The 14,547-nt window shown below is 55.7% G+C and overlaps 1 protein-coding gene across 2 annotated transcripts in view; it reads right to left on the reverse strand.

The window, feature by feature from the left end:
* The window catches only part of TMEM104 (transmembrane protein 104), a 58,367-nt gene that overhangs the window by 6,160 nt on the left and 37,660 nt on the right, over positions 1-14,547 (reverse strand). For both annotated transcript variants that reach the window (XM_023652073.2, XM_023652072.2), the window contains exon 9: positions 12,261-12,354. In XM_023652073.2, coding sequence (XP_023507841.1) covers positions 12,261-12,354 — 94 coding nt within the window. The remainder of the gene's footprint in view (positions 1-12,260; positions 12,355-14,547) is intronic.

Genomic DNA, 14,547 nt, shown 5'->3' on the forward strand with positions numbered 1-14,547 from the left:
CAGGCTGTGAGCGACAGACACTGCCAGGAAGCACACTGGAGAGCAGGACTCAGTGCACACACTGATGGCCAGGGCTCACGGGGCCACCACTGACAGCTCGTGCACACCTGGCTGAAGCTGCGTGGGAGGTGGGGACGGACAAGGAGGCGGACAGGGCTGTGAGCGCCCCCCAACATCTCGGTGACCAGGGCCTGCTGTCCCCCAAGGGGAGGGCAGGCCATGCTCAGAGAGCTCACGTGATGGATGAGGGCCGCAGTCCACATCCACCTGCATTCTGCACCAGAAGTCACGCTTCAAAGGGTGAGGATGCAGCGAGTTGCCAGGAAGGACTCTGTGGCAGGGGAAAGAGGTGAGGGCCTGATACGTGTCCTGTGAGGAGGGGCTGTGGGGCCTTGAAGGCACAGCTGCAACTCCCGAGGTGGGACAGGAGACTTTTCTTTTAATATCTGAAGTAAGTGCTCACGTAAAAACAATTGTACCTGTTTTGTGTAACTCATAGGCTCAAACAGGATCATTCATTCATTCATTTAACAAAGATATACTGAGTGCCCACTGCATGCCAGCACTATTCCAGGCACCTGGGGATAGTGCACTGAGTAAAGAGACACAGTCCCTGTTCTTCGGGAGCCCACAGTCCAGGGGGCCAACAGATGGAAGTTACAGGACACACATTACAACAAGAACGGGTTAATAGCCACATTAGCTGCAGGGGTAGATAGTGAGATCCCTGTCGTGGGAAGTGTCCAAGGCCAAGGGGAGAAGACCACCTGGGGGTCACAGGGGGAATCAGGCATCAGGACCCGATTTGGAAGAACCTGTTGGGCTCCCGCTCTGCAAGCCTGTGGCTGCCATGATTCCTCACGGTGCGGGAGAGGAGGAGCTTGACGCAGGGCCCGGGAAACCGACAGCCAGAGCATGACTCAGTCTCCAGGCCCGTGACTCACCTGCAGAGGTGTGCTACCTACACACAGATTTGTTCTGACAGCTGCTCTGAGTTCTATCAGCCGGCCTCACCACATCGATTCACCTTGAGCCTGCTCCCTACTCTCCCACACGTCCGACTCCTCCAGAGGGCACGAGACAGGCAAGTCCTTATCTCGGTACAGATCCTGAGCTGTGATCGGATAGCTTAGACAAGACACCTCCCTTCCCTTTCTGAGCAGGTCAGGTTAAAAGTAAAATGTGCACCAGGGATGCCCTGCCCACCTGAGGGCCTGGCCCTCAGGACCCGGACGGCTCACATCCCTCCAGCTGAGGCATGTCCAGTTAAGGGCGTCAGGACGGGCCAGGGAAAGGTCAGTGGGTTCAGGTCAATATCAGCTTTCTGTACAGGATGTCAGCAAACTCAAGTGCGGCGGTCAAAGTAATACTTTATATCAAGATGCATTCTCACAACACTTAACCAGCCATCCATCAGGCTCTTAAAGCTGTCAGGAGAGAAATGCCGCTTCCAGAGAGGGCCTCCCACCCCTCCTTTCCTCTGTTGCCAACAAGAGCCAGACAAGCAGTCCTGGCCAGGAGCCATTTTGCCTCATGGTCTTCCTCCTTTGCAAAAGGTAGGACAGATGAGCCCACACCCTTCTGAACTCCTGCCAAAGTGCAAAGGTGGTCCCAACTGAGAAGGGGATAAGAGTGACAAAACACACAAAACCCCAAATATGGCCGTGCTCAGCCTCTCCTGGTTCCTCCCCTCCTGATCTCCCCACTCTCCCAGACCCCTCACCCTGGGGCCTCACTGGCCGGATAAAGCCACAGATGAGACCTCACAGGGGTTGGAGTTGACTTGCTCTTGGGGCTGAGTGGGGAATGAGCAGGAGTCTGAGGTTGGGGCCCGGGGCTCTGATGCTCACTTGTGGAGAGTCCAACCAGCAGCCCTCGTTTACCTCTCTTGGGTCTCTGGGTAGAGGCAGAAATCAGAGCTGTCAGCAGCCAGTTCCACCCTCCATGTGCTGAAACCCACCGCTGGATAAGCACACATGTGCTGGCCTGTGCTTGGGGTGTGGAGTGGGAGAAGCTCCTTCCTCCAAGGCATCACAGCAAGCAGCCGAAAGGCACCACCTTGGCCTCTGAGCCAGGGTGAGGCTCTCACCAACGCTCAGAGTGGGGGTGAGGCCTGGGCAGGGCTCTGCTTTCCTTACAGAATTCTGGGGTCTGCCTGGGGCTCACATGAGCTGGGCCGCCTGCCCAGGCACCACTGGAGTTGGGGACCACAGGCCAAAGCTCTCTCAGCCTGCAGGAGGGCCAGCCAGAGCTCTCTCCCAGGAGCCCCCTGCCTCCATCCCATTAATCTCTCAACTATGAATGTGTGATGATGGGACCTGGAATACCTTATGTTGGTTTTCTCATTTTGCTCATTGTCCATCAGTGGCTTTGGGATTACGCAAGGGATTCTTCTGGGCATGTGTGAATGCTTCCCAGGCTCGCCCAGCAGGGCTCTTGGGCTCTGAGAGATAAGCACTGGTAAGTATTTACGGCTGTGCCGTCCACCACAGCGGCCATGAGCCACATGTGGCCACTGAGCACTTGAATGTGGCTGGTTCAAACTGAGATGTGCTAAAGTGTCACACCCACTGGATTTCAAAGACTCAGTGTGAAGAAGGAATGTGAAATAGCTCCTTCATCATTTTTTCATATTGACTACACGTTGGACGGACATTTTTGTCATATTAGGTTGAATAAATATATTATTAAAATTAATTAAATTTTGATAGATGGCTACCACAAAATTAAAAATTCCCCTGTTGGCTCACATTTTATTTTGATCTGGCAACATGGGTTTACTGTGACCATGTGCTCTGCGGGGGGTATGTGGCCACGTGTGTATCTGTGAAGTGCCTGACCTGTTGGGAACTTGAAGGATCCCTGCCTCCTGCCCCAACCTCAGCCCAGATCTCTACCTCTAATCCCCAGTCACCTGCTTGACGTGCACTGAGACACTGAAGACCCAGAGCTGAGGTGTGACGCTGCATTAGTCCTTCTTAAAAAGCTAAAGGACAAGTAGGCTCCAAGTCCCCCTGGGCCACGGCCACCGGGGTGGACTGCACTGGCTGGGCCTGGGGCTCCTTTGGAAGTGGCCTGCGGTCCTGGGTCACCAAGTCAGCGGGACATCTTGATATAGGCTCGAGCTAGAACAGACCTTCACAGCAACCCCAGAGGGCTCTGCCCAATGGCCTGTGTCCCCAAGGCCCTGACTCCAGAGTGACTTGTGTCCTCTGCATGTGCTTGAAGGGTAAGGAATACAGTTGTCATGGAGGAGGAGCGGGACACGTCCACTAAGACCAGACTGCACACACATCCCTCGTCCTGAATTCCTAGTGCCTGAGGAGCACACAAATATGTGGCGTGACAATCCGAAGAGCCAAGAGTTAAGCCAACGGACTCCTCAAAGCGGTGCTGTGGGGCCATGCGTTAGCAGCCCCAGGCCCTTCCCACAAGCCAGATACTGCACCAGCCTTGCTGTGGCAGGCCTGCCCCCTGGAGAGCTGCCCCCTCAATTCTCTGACCTCCGAACCTGGCCCCAGATGCCCTGCAGCTGTGGTAGGCTCCAGCCTGGGCCACCCCAAAGGCCTTGCTGCTCCCCTAGCCCTGTGAGCAGCTGTGGCTCTGCCATGTGCAGGGCAGAGGCCATCCGTCAAGGCAGCTGTCAGGAGGATGGCGCTCCCTTCTCCAAGCAGAGAATCAACATGCCAGGGCTAATGATAACGAATGGCCGGGGTGTGCCCATCCCCAGCTTGGGCACTGGCACTCCGGGCGGGGAGCTGGATCCGGGGGAGGACTTGGCACCAGCTTCCTCCTTCACCGCCGCACTGCTCTCGGAGGGCACTGGGGCACCGACGTGTCTCTCCTTAGGCTGGGTCATCAGACTTGGCCGGGGCTCCTGGAGATTCAGGAGCTCTAGGAGGAGCTGAGGGCCTAACACTGGCCTGAGCTGAGAACCACTGAAGACCAGGCAGTTTCTCAGCCTAAAAGCAGAAGCAGGTGACTGAGCAATTGCTCCTTAAAGCACAGGACCAACTGTAGACGGAGAGCCATTGGGCTCAGAAGACCTGCAGGGCCATCAGGCTGGGGCGTGAGTGGAAGCTCCACCACCTTGGAAACAGCCGGGGGGAGGGAGACAGGGAAGGGGAGAGGCTGCTCCTCTTCTAAAAGAGCTCGAGTCCTCCACTTACGCTGGGTGTCACTCCTGATTCTGCCACTTAACTGTGTAATCTTGGGGCGGTCACCTAATGTCTCAGCGCCTCCCTTCTGTCACCTTTAGAAATGGAGAGGCTCGTGGGGGGCAAGGAGGATGGCATAAGATGGTACAGTAAAGCACTTGGGCCGACCAGGCCCACGTCATTTGCTCAAAAACGTGTAAGCCACTTTTATCATCGCAGAAACCTTTCCCAGCCTGAAAGCCCAGGTCCTGGGCAGGCAGGAAAACCTGTCAATCTCCAGGTCTCACCTAATTCTCCTTTTGCTCCAAGGAGGGTGACCCCTCCTTCCCCTGCCGGGTCGAGCTGCAGTCACGACCCTTCCCAGGAAAGACCCTGCTCTGAGCATCTCAGGCCCAGGTGTCAGCTAATCCTTATCCCCTGCTCTGAGCATCTCTGGCCCAGGTGTCAGCTAATCCTTAGGGCTCTGCGGGGTGCAAGGAGGACCCTGGACAGGCTGCTCACACCTGCTCTGTGAACCAGGGCCACACCCTCTTGCTCCATCTAAGGCCACAGACAGCCAAGCTGGCCCCATCACCCTGTCACCTGGGGGACTCTGGGTATGTGCTGTCTCTGTACGGGGCTGAGAGAGACTGAAAAGGAACTTTGTTTGAATTCTCTGGGGCTCGTGCTGGTCTGTCCATCCTTGGTTGTCACCTTCCCACCTGGGCACAGGCTGTGGGTCGGGGTGGGGGCACCCTTCATACCCCGAGAAGACAGGATATGCTCGGTCTCTGGCCGAGGGGAGCTCCCTTTGGGAAAAATGAGAAGCTCTCTGCCGGACATGCTCGTCTCCAAGCGCTTCTGGGCCTGGGTCAGGTTTTGATCTCAGGCCAGTGAGACAGTCTGTGATCGCTGCACTTGCCTGTAATCACTCACAAACCACTTGGGTTTCTGCTGACGGGAGGGAATTTAAAGCCGATCTGACTACCTTCCCATGCTGGGTCAGCCTCTGTGGTTTCTGGGGATTCTAGCTCTGTCACTGTTGTAGACAGTGTTGTCATCGTCATCATCACGGAGACAGAAGAGAAGAATGTTTAAATAATCAACTTATACAACCGAGGTTCTGCTCTGTGGCTAGACTATTTATTCCGAAGGACTCAGAGCAGAGCCTTCTCCTTTCCAAGTGTGTCAGGAGGAAGAGGTCATTGGTAAAGGGTGGGTATTTAAGAACGAAATCAGGACTTCTGGCTTTTTCGTTCTTCAACTTTCCACACCCTCAAGGCATGGCAAGTGGTGCCTGGGAGGACAGGGTCTCAATTTTTCATTCTTCAGCTGTCAGAGCAAGCTCAGTTTGTAATCACTGGGAAAGTGGAGCCGAGGGGCCTCTGGCTGCTGGCTGACTAACCTTCCCGGAGACTGGAAACACAGCACTTCAGCCCCGTCGCCCTTCCTGGAGGCCGCCAGCCCTTTCCTCTCGTGGACTGAACTGCTCCCCCCACAATTGATACGGTGAAGTCCTGACCCCTGATGTGACTGTATTTGGGGACATAGCCTATAAAGAGGCAATAAAGGTTAAAAGAGGTCCTAAGGGAGGGCTCTAATCTGATGGGACCGATGTTCTTACAAGAAGAGGAAGAGATACCAGAGCTCACTCTCCTTGCACGCACAGAGGAGAGGTCATGTGAGGACACAGCGAGAAGGTGGGTGTCCATGACCCAGGAAGAGAGGCCTCACCAGAAACCAACCCTGCTTGGACCTCGATCTTGGGCTTCTAGCCTCCAGAACTCTGAGAAAATAAATTTCTATTTTTTAAGCCACCTACATTGTGGCATATTGTTATGGTAGCCTGAGCTAAAACATCTCTTAAGGAGAGCAGAGAGAAAGCAGGATGGAGAGAAAGAGCAGGGAGGATGAGGAGAGGCAGTACCATGACAAGAGCTTCTGGACTCCCCTGGTCTGAACATAAATTCCGGCTCCAGGGTTGCTGTGGGCCACATCAGCTCTGCAGACGTAAATGGCTGCCTGACTGTGCTGCAAGGCTGAGGTTTGCCCAGGCCTGTGTGAAGCCCAGTTCTGTGCAGAGGCACACCTGTAACCATTGTCGTTCAGATACCTCGCCCCACTGACCATGAGCTACCTGGGTCTTATGTCCCTTGCCTTGCTGGCGTCCAGGCAGCTGGCCCTCCAACCTCCTGGGTGGAGCAGGAGTCCCTGTCCAACGGCTGGGTCAGCACACGTCTCAGCTACATGCAGAGCAGAGCTTCTGGCATCAAAGGCTGCTGAGAGGAGCTGTGCAGCCAAGAGAGCAAAGGCCTCCACCCGGGGCCCAGCAGGGCACTCAGGTCAGGCCCGCTGCTAACGAAAGGGATGACTGCACAGCAGGGCCTGGCTCCTCAGCAAACTTTAATTAAGTGTCCACGTTAAGAGCCTTAAGACAGAAACCCCAGGATCTTCTCCTATAAACTGACCTCTGCATCTGCAGAGGGAACTTTGAGAAAACCAAGAATAAAATTAAGACCAAACTGAAACCTACAAAAAGGTTTTCCGGGATCCCTTCCACTGGCTATGTAACGAGGGAAAGCTGGACACATAACGGCCAGGAGGGCCCCGGACAACGACCGAGAAGAGGGGGCAGCGAGCACAGGGCTGCCGACAACAGGGCAAGGTGGTGCTGACGGGCGAAGGCCGGCTGGCTGCTCTGGAGGGGCCCGAGGTGCTACGTTTGTTTTGGAAGGGGGTCCTTCCTGGCCCTCCGAGAAGCACTAGTTGGTGAGGGGAAAGCAGTGAGTGGCTGTGAAGGAATTCACACACCAAGCTGGGACATCGAGCCAACAGAATGTAGGGAACAGATGGCCCAGACGTGGAAGACCCCTGGCTGCTGCTGGTGACAGATCAGAGCAGTCCCACCAAGGGGCACTCAACTGAGACCAGTCACGGATCTGCGGGGGTCAGCCGAGGGGCCACAGATAATTCTGGGGACAGGTGAAACCAGGGAGCCCTTATGTTCCCAGGTGATGGTCTCCTCCTGGGGACCTTCTGCTTCTTGGGCCACCACCGCTGAGCCCCACCTCTCCCTGCTGGCTCAGTCTGGAAGACAAATCTGGGGCACTTGCCGGGGGGAGGTGGGGAAAGCAGGGCCGAGAAACTTCATGATGCAGGCTCGAGTTTATCCACAAACACTTGGAGAGGACGGTGCCTGACCCACTTTGAGGGGAGCACAGAGACGGCAATAATGTGCGTGGTGGCTGCTCTGAATACACAATCAGAGGGAAGGGAGCCCTGTGGGTCCTCGACAACCCAGACTGAGGAGGGCTGCCGCATTCCAGAGCAGCCTTTATTAGAAAGAATTGGTTTTTTAATAACACCAAATGGGGTGCCCTCAGCTGAGCCAGCTGTTCGTGCTCCCAAGTGGGAGGCGTCTGCCGGGGGAAGTTGGCAATGGGGGTGAAGTAATGATGCTGCCATGGCCCCTTCCAGCCTGAGAGCTCCCTGCCAGGTGTCCCAGGTGGGAGCAGTCTATAGTCATCGGTTTAGCGGCTTAGGGCTCGGACTCTGAAGCCACAGCTGCTGGGCCTGTGGGCACGAAGGATGGCACTTTTGGCTGCATCTCTCCTAAGTGTCCCTGGTCTACTGACGGCTGAGAGAGAGAGCTAGGAGCTAAAGAGAAAGCCCCCGGCCTCTCTGTGAGGTGGGTCTGTGGCTCACTCCTCTCGGGCTCAAGCTTCCTGGAAGGCGGTGAGGGTGGAGGCTGGGGGGCTGTACCGGAGACCAGTGCTGGGGTGGGGCTAGAGGGGGCTGCCAACCACTGATGCTTCAAGATCTCACCGAGGGACACCTGGTGCCACAGTTCTTTCTGGAGGTGGCTTGTGCCACGTCCCTGATCTCCTGGCCAGCCCCAAGGGAGGCTCACTCTGAGGCCACTCCTGTGATGTATTGGTCGACAGAGATGATCATGGTGGGGATGCACGTTGTGGCTGATATCTGAATGCTGACCCGGTGCCAGGCACTGTGCTAACAGCACTTTCTGCATGATCCCATTTTATCTCACGGCTGCTCCATGAAGGGAGTCCTGCCTTTGCCACTGCCGGACAAGGAACCTGGCTGGGGCAGGCTTGGCCTGTCGGTGCACCCTGGGAGCAGACACTACTGGACCTGCACTGAAGGGAACAACAGGAGAACGTAGGATGGTGTGAACAGCCAGCAGATGTAGCACCTGGACCAGAGCCGAAGCCATGGACTCTGGAGCCTGTGGCTGATCTGAAGCAGCTGCCCAGGGGCGAGTGGCTGGACGGCACAGGGAGCCGGTCAGGAAGTCTGCAAAGGCCTGAAGAACAGTCTCACCTGCCAGGACGGCAGCTGGAGACTGTCGTCACACATGTGAATTTAGAGGCATTTTGCAATCCGGGTCTCCCAAACCGACAAGCCTGGTCTCCCCAGAACTTATTTGGGGAGCAAAAGAAATGAATCAGTGTTGGCACCTGTCATACATGTTCTGACATTTTCCTGGACAAGCGGCTATTTGCAAATGCCATCCAATCCTTTAAATCCCAGTCTGGCGGCACAAGGGGCTTCTGGGACTAATGAACTGGAGGAGGGCACAGCGAAGCCCCCGAGGACCCGGCCTAGAGGCTTCTCAGCTCGTCTGAGCTGCGGGCCCTGCTCGGGGCGGGTTCCAGCAATCCTCCTCGGCCTCATTTCAACAGATGGCAGAACAAATTCCTAATTAAGCACAAGAAAGTTTCCGGCTCAGCACGTTTATTTATGATTTTCCGGTCCCTTTGGTGCTCATTCTTCCCTTTTGTCTTCCTAGAACCCAAGCCAGCTTATCGCCACCCCGAGCTCCCCGCTGGGCTCGCTTGGACCGTGTGGGCCCTAATCTGGGGAGAGGGGAGGGCAGCGTGCGCGGGAGCGTGGGGAGGGGTAAGGGCCACGGGGACGCGGCCGCACAGCTGCTTTTCGGAAGCAAAATGAAAAGTGAGTTCGTTGCAAACTGACAACTTTGTGCAGACTTGAGAGGACAAATGGGGTTTTGGTGCTCACTGCCTTTGGAGGAGTTCTAGAGAAATCATTTGGGGTCAGCTTGGGCCAGAGAAGAGACCCCCTTGGATGGCCTGCAAACGTCCAGTGGGCAGACCTCGGTCCTTCCCCAGGCCCCTGATACTGGTGATACTTGGTGGCTCCTGGGGACCCCATAATCTCCGTTCCCTTCCTCCCTCCTGGGGCCATGCTGTTGCCTGGGGTCAGGATGAGGGCAACACCTTCCCCTAGATCCATGAAGAAAAATGCCCGGGTGGCCCCACTGCCCCAGGCAGGGAACTGAAACCTCGGCTAGGCTACAGAGTTTACTTTACTGGGCAATTTCTCTTTCACTTGTGAGGGCTTTGTGTCATAGAGAGATTTACTTCTCAAGCCCAGAGTTCTGAGTCTTTTAGGGAGAAAAATGACCGCCTGGGCTGTCACCAGTGTCACACAGTGGCACTCTGGATGAAAGGCTGGTGGGGAGGGTACCGCCATTTGATTATCTCCCAGATCAAAGGGAGAAAAGAGGCAAATGATTTGCAGAGGCAATGATGACAAGACAACAATGTCACCACCAAACACGAGTGTGGATGACCTTCACGGGCTGGTCTCCACCTCCCGCCCTCGCTGATGCTGGGCACCTCTCTCAAGGCAACCGCTGCCTTGCTCAGCTGCACCAAGGAGCTGCCTCCAGGTGGGGGACCTGGATGATGCCCACTGCAGTCCCTGGGGCTAATTAGCAGCCGCCTTGCTGCCCTGTGGGAGGAGGAGAGGCAGAATGTGATCACGAGGGGCTAGGGCAGCCTGCCGCCATGGGAAAGAGCAGAGGATTTTCTAAAGCAACCGAGCCGCCGATTCCAGTTCATTCAGGCGGAGGGGGGGGACTCCAACAGCAGAATGGAAAGGGGCAAGGGCTGTTCTGAGGCCCCTGGGCCCTGCTGGGCTGGAAGCTCAGGGCCTCCTCTGCAGGTGGGAGCTGAGTCTGCCCCGGGTCTGGGGGCGCCTCGTATGCTGTACCAAGGCAATCGCTCCTTACTGACTGTCACCTCCTCCTCTCCCTTACAGTCTCCTCCCTTTCAATGAACGTATTGCTCAGCAGACACAGACAGGACTTCGTCACACTAAACAGGCACCAGCGTGCTACGGAAGCTACTAAGTGTCATTATCCAGCGGCCATCCCCTCGTGGGGTGACGTAGGAATCCATCATGCCAGCTAAAGCACGGGCGTCCCCTCGCCCCTACCCACCCTGCTCCTGCCCTCCCTGTGAGCGAAAGGGAACAGGAACCAGCCCCTTCTCACTGTTGATGCAGTAGGCCAAGGACAGCCAATCCCGAGCAGGGCAGGGGCCAGACTTCAGGACTTTGGGACCCGGCTGCAGAGAGCGGCGGAGCTGGGACGACAGAGTTGGCCAGGGAAGTGAGGAAAAAGAATATTTTTCTCCAAATACTGCTTTACTGGGATCACTAGGTCTTCCAAGCGCTTATAAGCAGGAGAATGTCGGACGCCCCATGATTCTGATCCTCGATGATCCCAACGTTTGGAAACAATCCCCCCGGCACCCAAGGAGGCCCCATTCCAATAGCCTATCCTTGGAGCTAGGCGATCCTCACGTTCTATGATGAAGTCTCATTTTTTTTCCCAGGTAGTCACGTTAATTGTACCCAGGGCCTGAGAGTTTGTGAATGAAATCTGGGAAGAGCACCCTGTAGGTGAGCATAGGATCAGACCAACCGAATGGGGAAGACAAGGAATCCTGCCCCATCCAGGTACAGGACACGGGTCCTCCCACCCCTCGTCTCAGCTGGATGGTGAAGGACAGGCTCATCAAGTTTCAGAGGCCCCAAAGCTCACACACCAGACAACTAAGTCCTGCTCATTTTCTTGCAAGGAAGGACCCAGAATGGGAAGAAGTTATAAGCTGGCAAGTTTGGCTCAAGACAAGTCAGAACTTTCTAGCACTGACAAACATCCCTCCGAGTGGGAGCCTTCCCCAGCTATGAGCTCCTGGGCTGAAGGCCACCCCATCCACATGCTGCAGAGCCTGCCCCTGCAGGGCCGGGGGCTGGGCTGCGTGACTGCCACGGTCCCTTCCAACTGAAGATGCCAGGACTCCCGTGATGTGGTGGCTCCTTACACCAGGATCTTGTAAGCCCGAGTGCAGGGAACCAGGGACTAGAGGTGCCAGAAGCACCAGAAATCACGTGGATGGGAAAGTGTCCCGAGCTCGGTGATCTAGCGCTGAGTGCTAGCATGGAATGAGGAGCAGCACGCACCCCGAGTTCCGAGTGGGGCGGAATGCGGAAGGAAAGGGAACTGGGGAGCAGGGTCAGGAAGGAGGAGTCATAACCTCGGGTCCCTCTGGGACCTGTGCCAAGGGCAGGTGAAGTCCTGGGGAGCACCCGTGGGGGGACCTGGAGGCTGAGCAGACCCACTGTGCCAGGTCCCTCAACCATAACAGCAACAGCGCTCTTTGCTTTTAGACCAAAACAAGCGTACAATTGATCCCAGAGCTTGTGCCAGCTTTCAGGGGTGGCAGGGACCCCACCCCCTCCTGTCCTGGGTCAAGGAGTGTCAGCAGCCAGGCCTTTCTGGGTGGGATGCTGTGGTGGAATGCAGGAGGTCCTTCCAAACTCCCCGAGGAGAGTGGTGCTCTTGCTTAGTGGGGTGTTAGTCATTAGAAAGCATTGTGGATGGGGTGCCTTTCCATATCCTGGTGGCCAGGGACACAGAGGTGGCTGCCATGGCCTGCGGGGTTTTATGCACAGTGTAACCATGAGAAGGCAGAGTGGTGCTGCCCGTGTGCCCTGAAGGGGGAAGAGCCTGGCCCAGGCCCTCAGGAGCCCAGACCCAACCTGTGCACTGGTGGGGATCCAGCACAGGTGTGTGAAAAAGGCTGGCTCCAGAATCAGCAGTCCCGGGCCTAGCCCCATACTAGGTCCATCCATACTATGTGACCTCAAAGTTACTTATCGTTTTCAATACTAATTTCCCCACTGGTAAAAAGGCAGGCAGAGCACCTGCCTCCTCATACGGCTGTCTCAGGGAAAGTTAAGGAAGGGACGAGGGGAGAAAGGGCAGAGACGCCAGATGTTTCCTAGACTCACCGATCCATCTCATCAGGGAGGTCAGGATCTGCAGGTACTTGGTCTTCTGGACGTCAAAGAAGGTGAAGGGTCCGAGAAGGAGAGTGAAGACAGCCTGGGTGATGAAAGCAAGAGTGAGGGGGTGCAGAGGCCGGGGCGCACGCAGCACACTGTGTGTGGGGAGGACACACGGTTCACGCACCCCCCACCCATGGCTGCTCCTAACCCAGGTGTGTATCTGGACCGGAGGAGGCTCCCAGGAGTCAAACAGCATCACTGGGCCAGTTCCCAGAGCCTGGGGTGCAAGAGCAATCCAGAGCTGTGCTTCTCTGGGCCTCCTCACACTCACTGTCCTGAGACTGCTTTGTAGGCCGGCCCTAGGGACACATCCTAGGGACACTGCCTGCCTGCTTCTCATCTCTTCAGCAAGGACTGACAATGCATGGGCTGGCACTGGGCTGGGCACGAGCACGGACTAGGTGTAAGATGGCAGGAAGGTGAGGATCTGAAAGAAACACCAGGCACACCTCGGGCCCTCACAGTTTACTGGGAAGAAAGGACACGGAGAGGAGGGGATGCAGAGGCCCTGACAAGGCAGCACAGTGGAGAGGACACCATTCCGAAGGGTTCAGAGGGAAGGATTAATCAGAATGTCATTAATTAGCAACTTATTTTTTTTTGGTGAGGAAGATTGGCCCTGAGCTAACGTCTGTGCCAATCATCCCCTATTTTGTATGTGGGATGCTGCCACAGCATGGCTTGATGAGAGGTGTGTAGGTCTGCGCCTGGGATCTGAACCCGTGAACCCCGGGCTGCCAAAGTGGAGTGTGTGAACTTAACCACTATGCCACTGGGTCAGCCCCTACAATGTTTTTAACCTAAAGAGAAGGGAAGCCTGGAGAATCAGAGCCAGTGGCTTCCAGGGCAAACCTCTCAGAGAAACATCCTGGACCAAGAGAAGGGGGCACATCCAGGAAAACTGGGACTGGAGAAGTGTGGGGTTGGGGAGGGGTCCGGCCAGAGAATTGGGTGCCTGCTGGCACTGGTCCCCTGGGTTCTCTTCCTCTTTGGAGAACATGGGAAAGCACGTGTTTACTTAAAAAAAAGAACAGATTAGTGGTTACCAGACAGGAAGGGGATGGGGGGAGGGCAAAAGGGGCACATACGTATATACAGACACTGATGTATAATAATGTATACCTGAAATTTACACAGTGTTACAAGCCAATATGACCTCAATAAAATAATTAAGAAAAAAAAAGGAATTGAAACCCCACCTTAGAAAGCTGATCTCTGGGAAATTTGAACTCTCTTTGGGGGTAAACATGGCACAGTAGAGCCCGGGGCTGGGAGCTAGGGGAGGTTAGGGTTTCCATGCCGAATCAGTTGCTCAGGGAGCAGAGGAATTAAAAGCTGCTGGTTGGAGTTACTATGATGGTACCATTTCCAATCTGCTCCTCGGCAGCAGCAGAGGCATCAGACCTTATTAACATTTACACTGTGCCATTTCATCACGTTAATGCTAATGACACTCACCAGAGACGCGGCAGGCGGCTCGGAAGCCCGAATGTGGGGAGCGGGGCCCACGTTGGGGAGTCAGGCCTGGCCTTGTGACCTGGGTGAATACATCACAGCTGCTCAGCCTGGCGGCCAGTCCTTGGCTCCCTGGCTCCCCCATGACAGGCAGGCGGGAGTTCCCAGGGAGGGGGCTGGGCCCGACCCTCCCCTGCCCCCATCCACAAGGAGAGCAGGATGTGGGAGAGGCTGTGACCTCTTATCCAAGTCCATTATCACTGTGAGAATGAATGACATGAAAGACTAAAGTGCCGCTTAAGGAAAAGACTCTAATTAGCTGGGGTGAATAAGGCCTCCTGGCAGCCACCAGGGCTGGGAGACTTCTGGAAGGAAGAGATTTCTGCTGGGGGCCTAGAACCAGCCCTGCTTCCATTCAGGAGATGGGGGAGGAGAAGCCTTTCCATCAGGCTTAGGGGTGGCTGGGGAGGCACAGGAAAGGGACTCTCCTGGCAAAAGAAATAGGGAGCCTTCCTCAGCCCCCTCAGGCCCAAGGAGAGGGGCTGGGGACACAGCGAGGCACAGAATCACCCACTCTTTGAGGAGCAAGTCTGTATGCAGCACCATCAGCCAGTCATTTAGGAAAATTACCACTTCAGGGAAACTTTCCACTGATGAATTTCTCTTTTGAAGGATGGGAGAGGGAGATGTCATGCGGAAGAATAAACACACAGCCACTTGCCGCAAATGTTTCCAAATAACCGTGGCCTGCTGGAAACCAGACTCCCGGTGTGCA

Source organism: Equus caballus, chromosome 11 (genome assembly GCF_041296265.1).
Source record: "Equus caballus isolate H_3958 breed thoroughbred chromosome 11, TB-T2T, whole genome shotgun sequence".
In the NCBI taxonomy this organism is placed as follows: domain Eukaryota; kingdom Metazoa; phylum Chordata; class Mammalia; order Perissodactyla; family Equidae; genus Equus; species Equus caballus.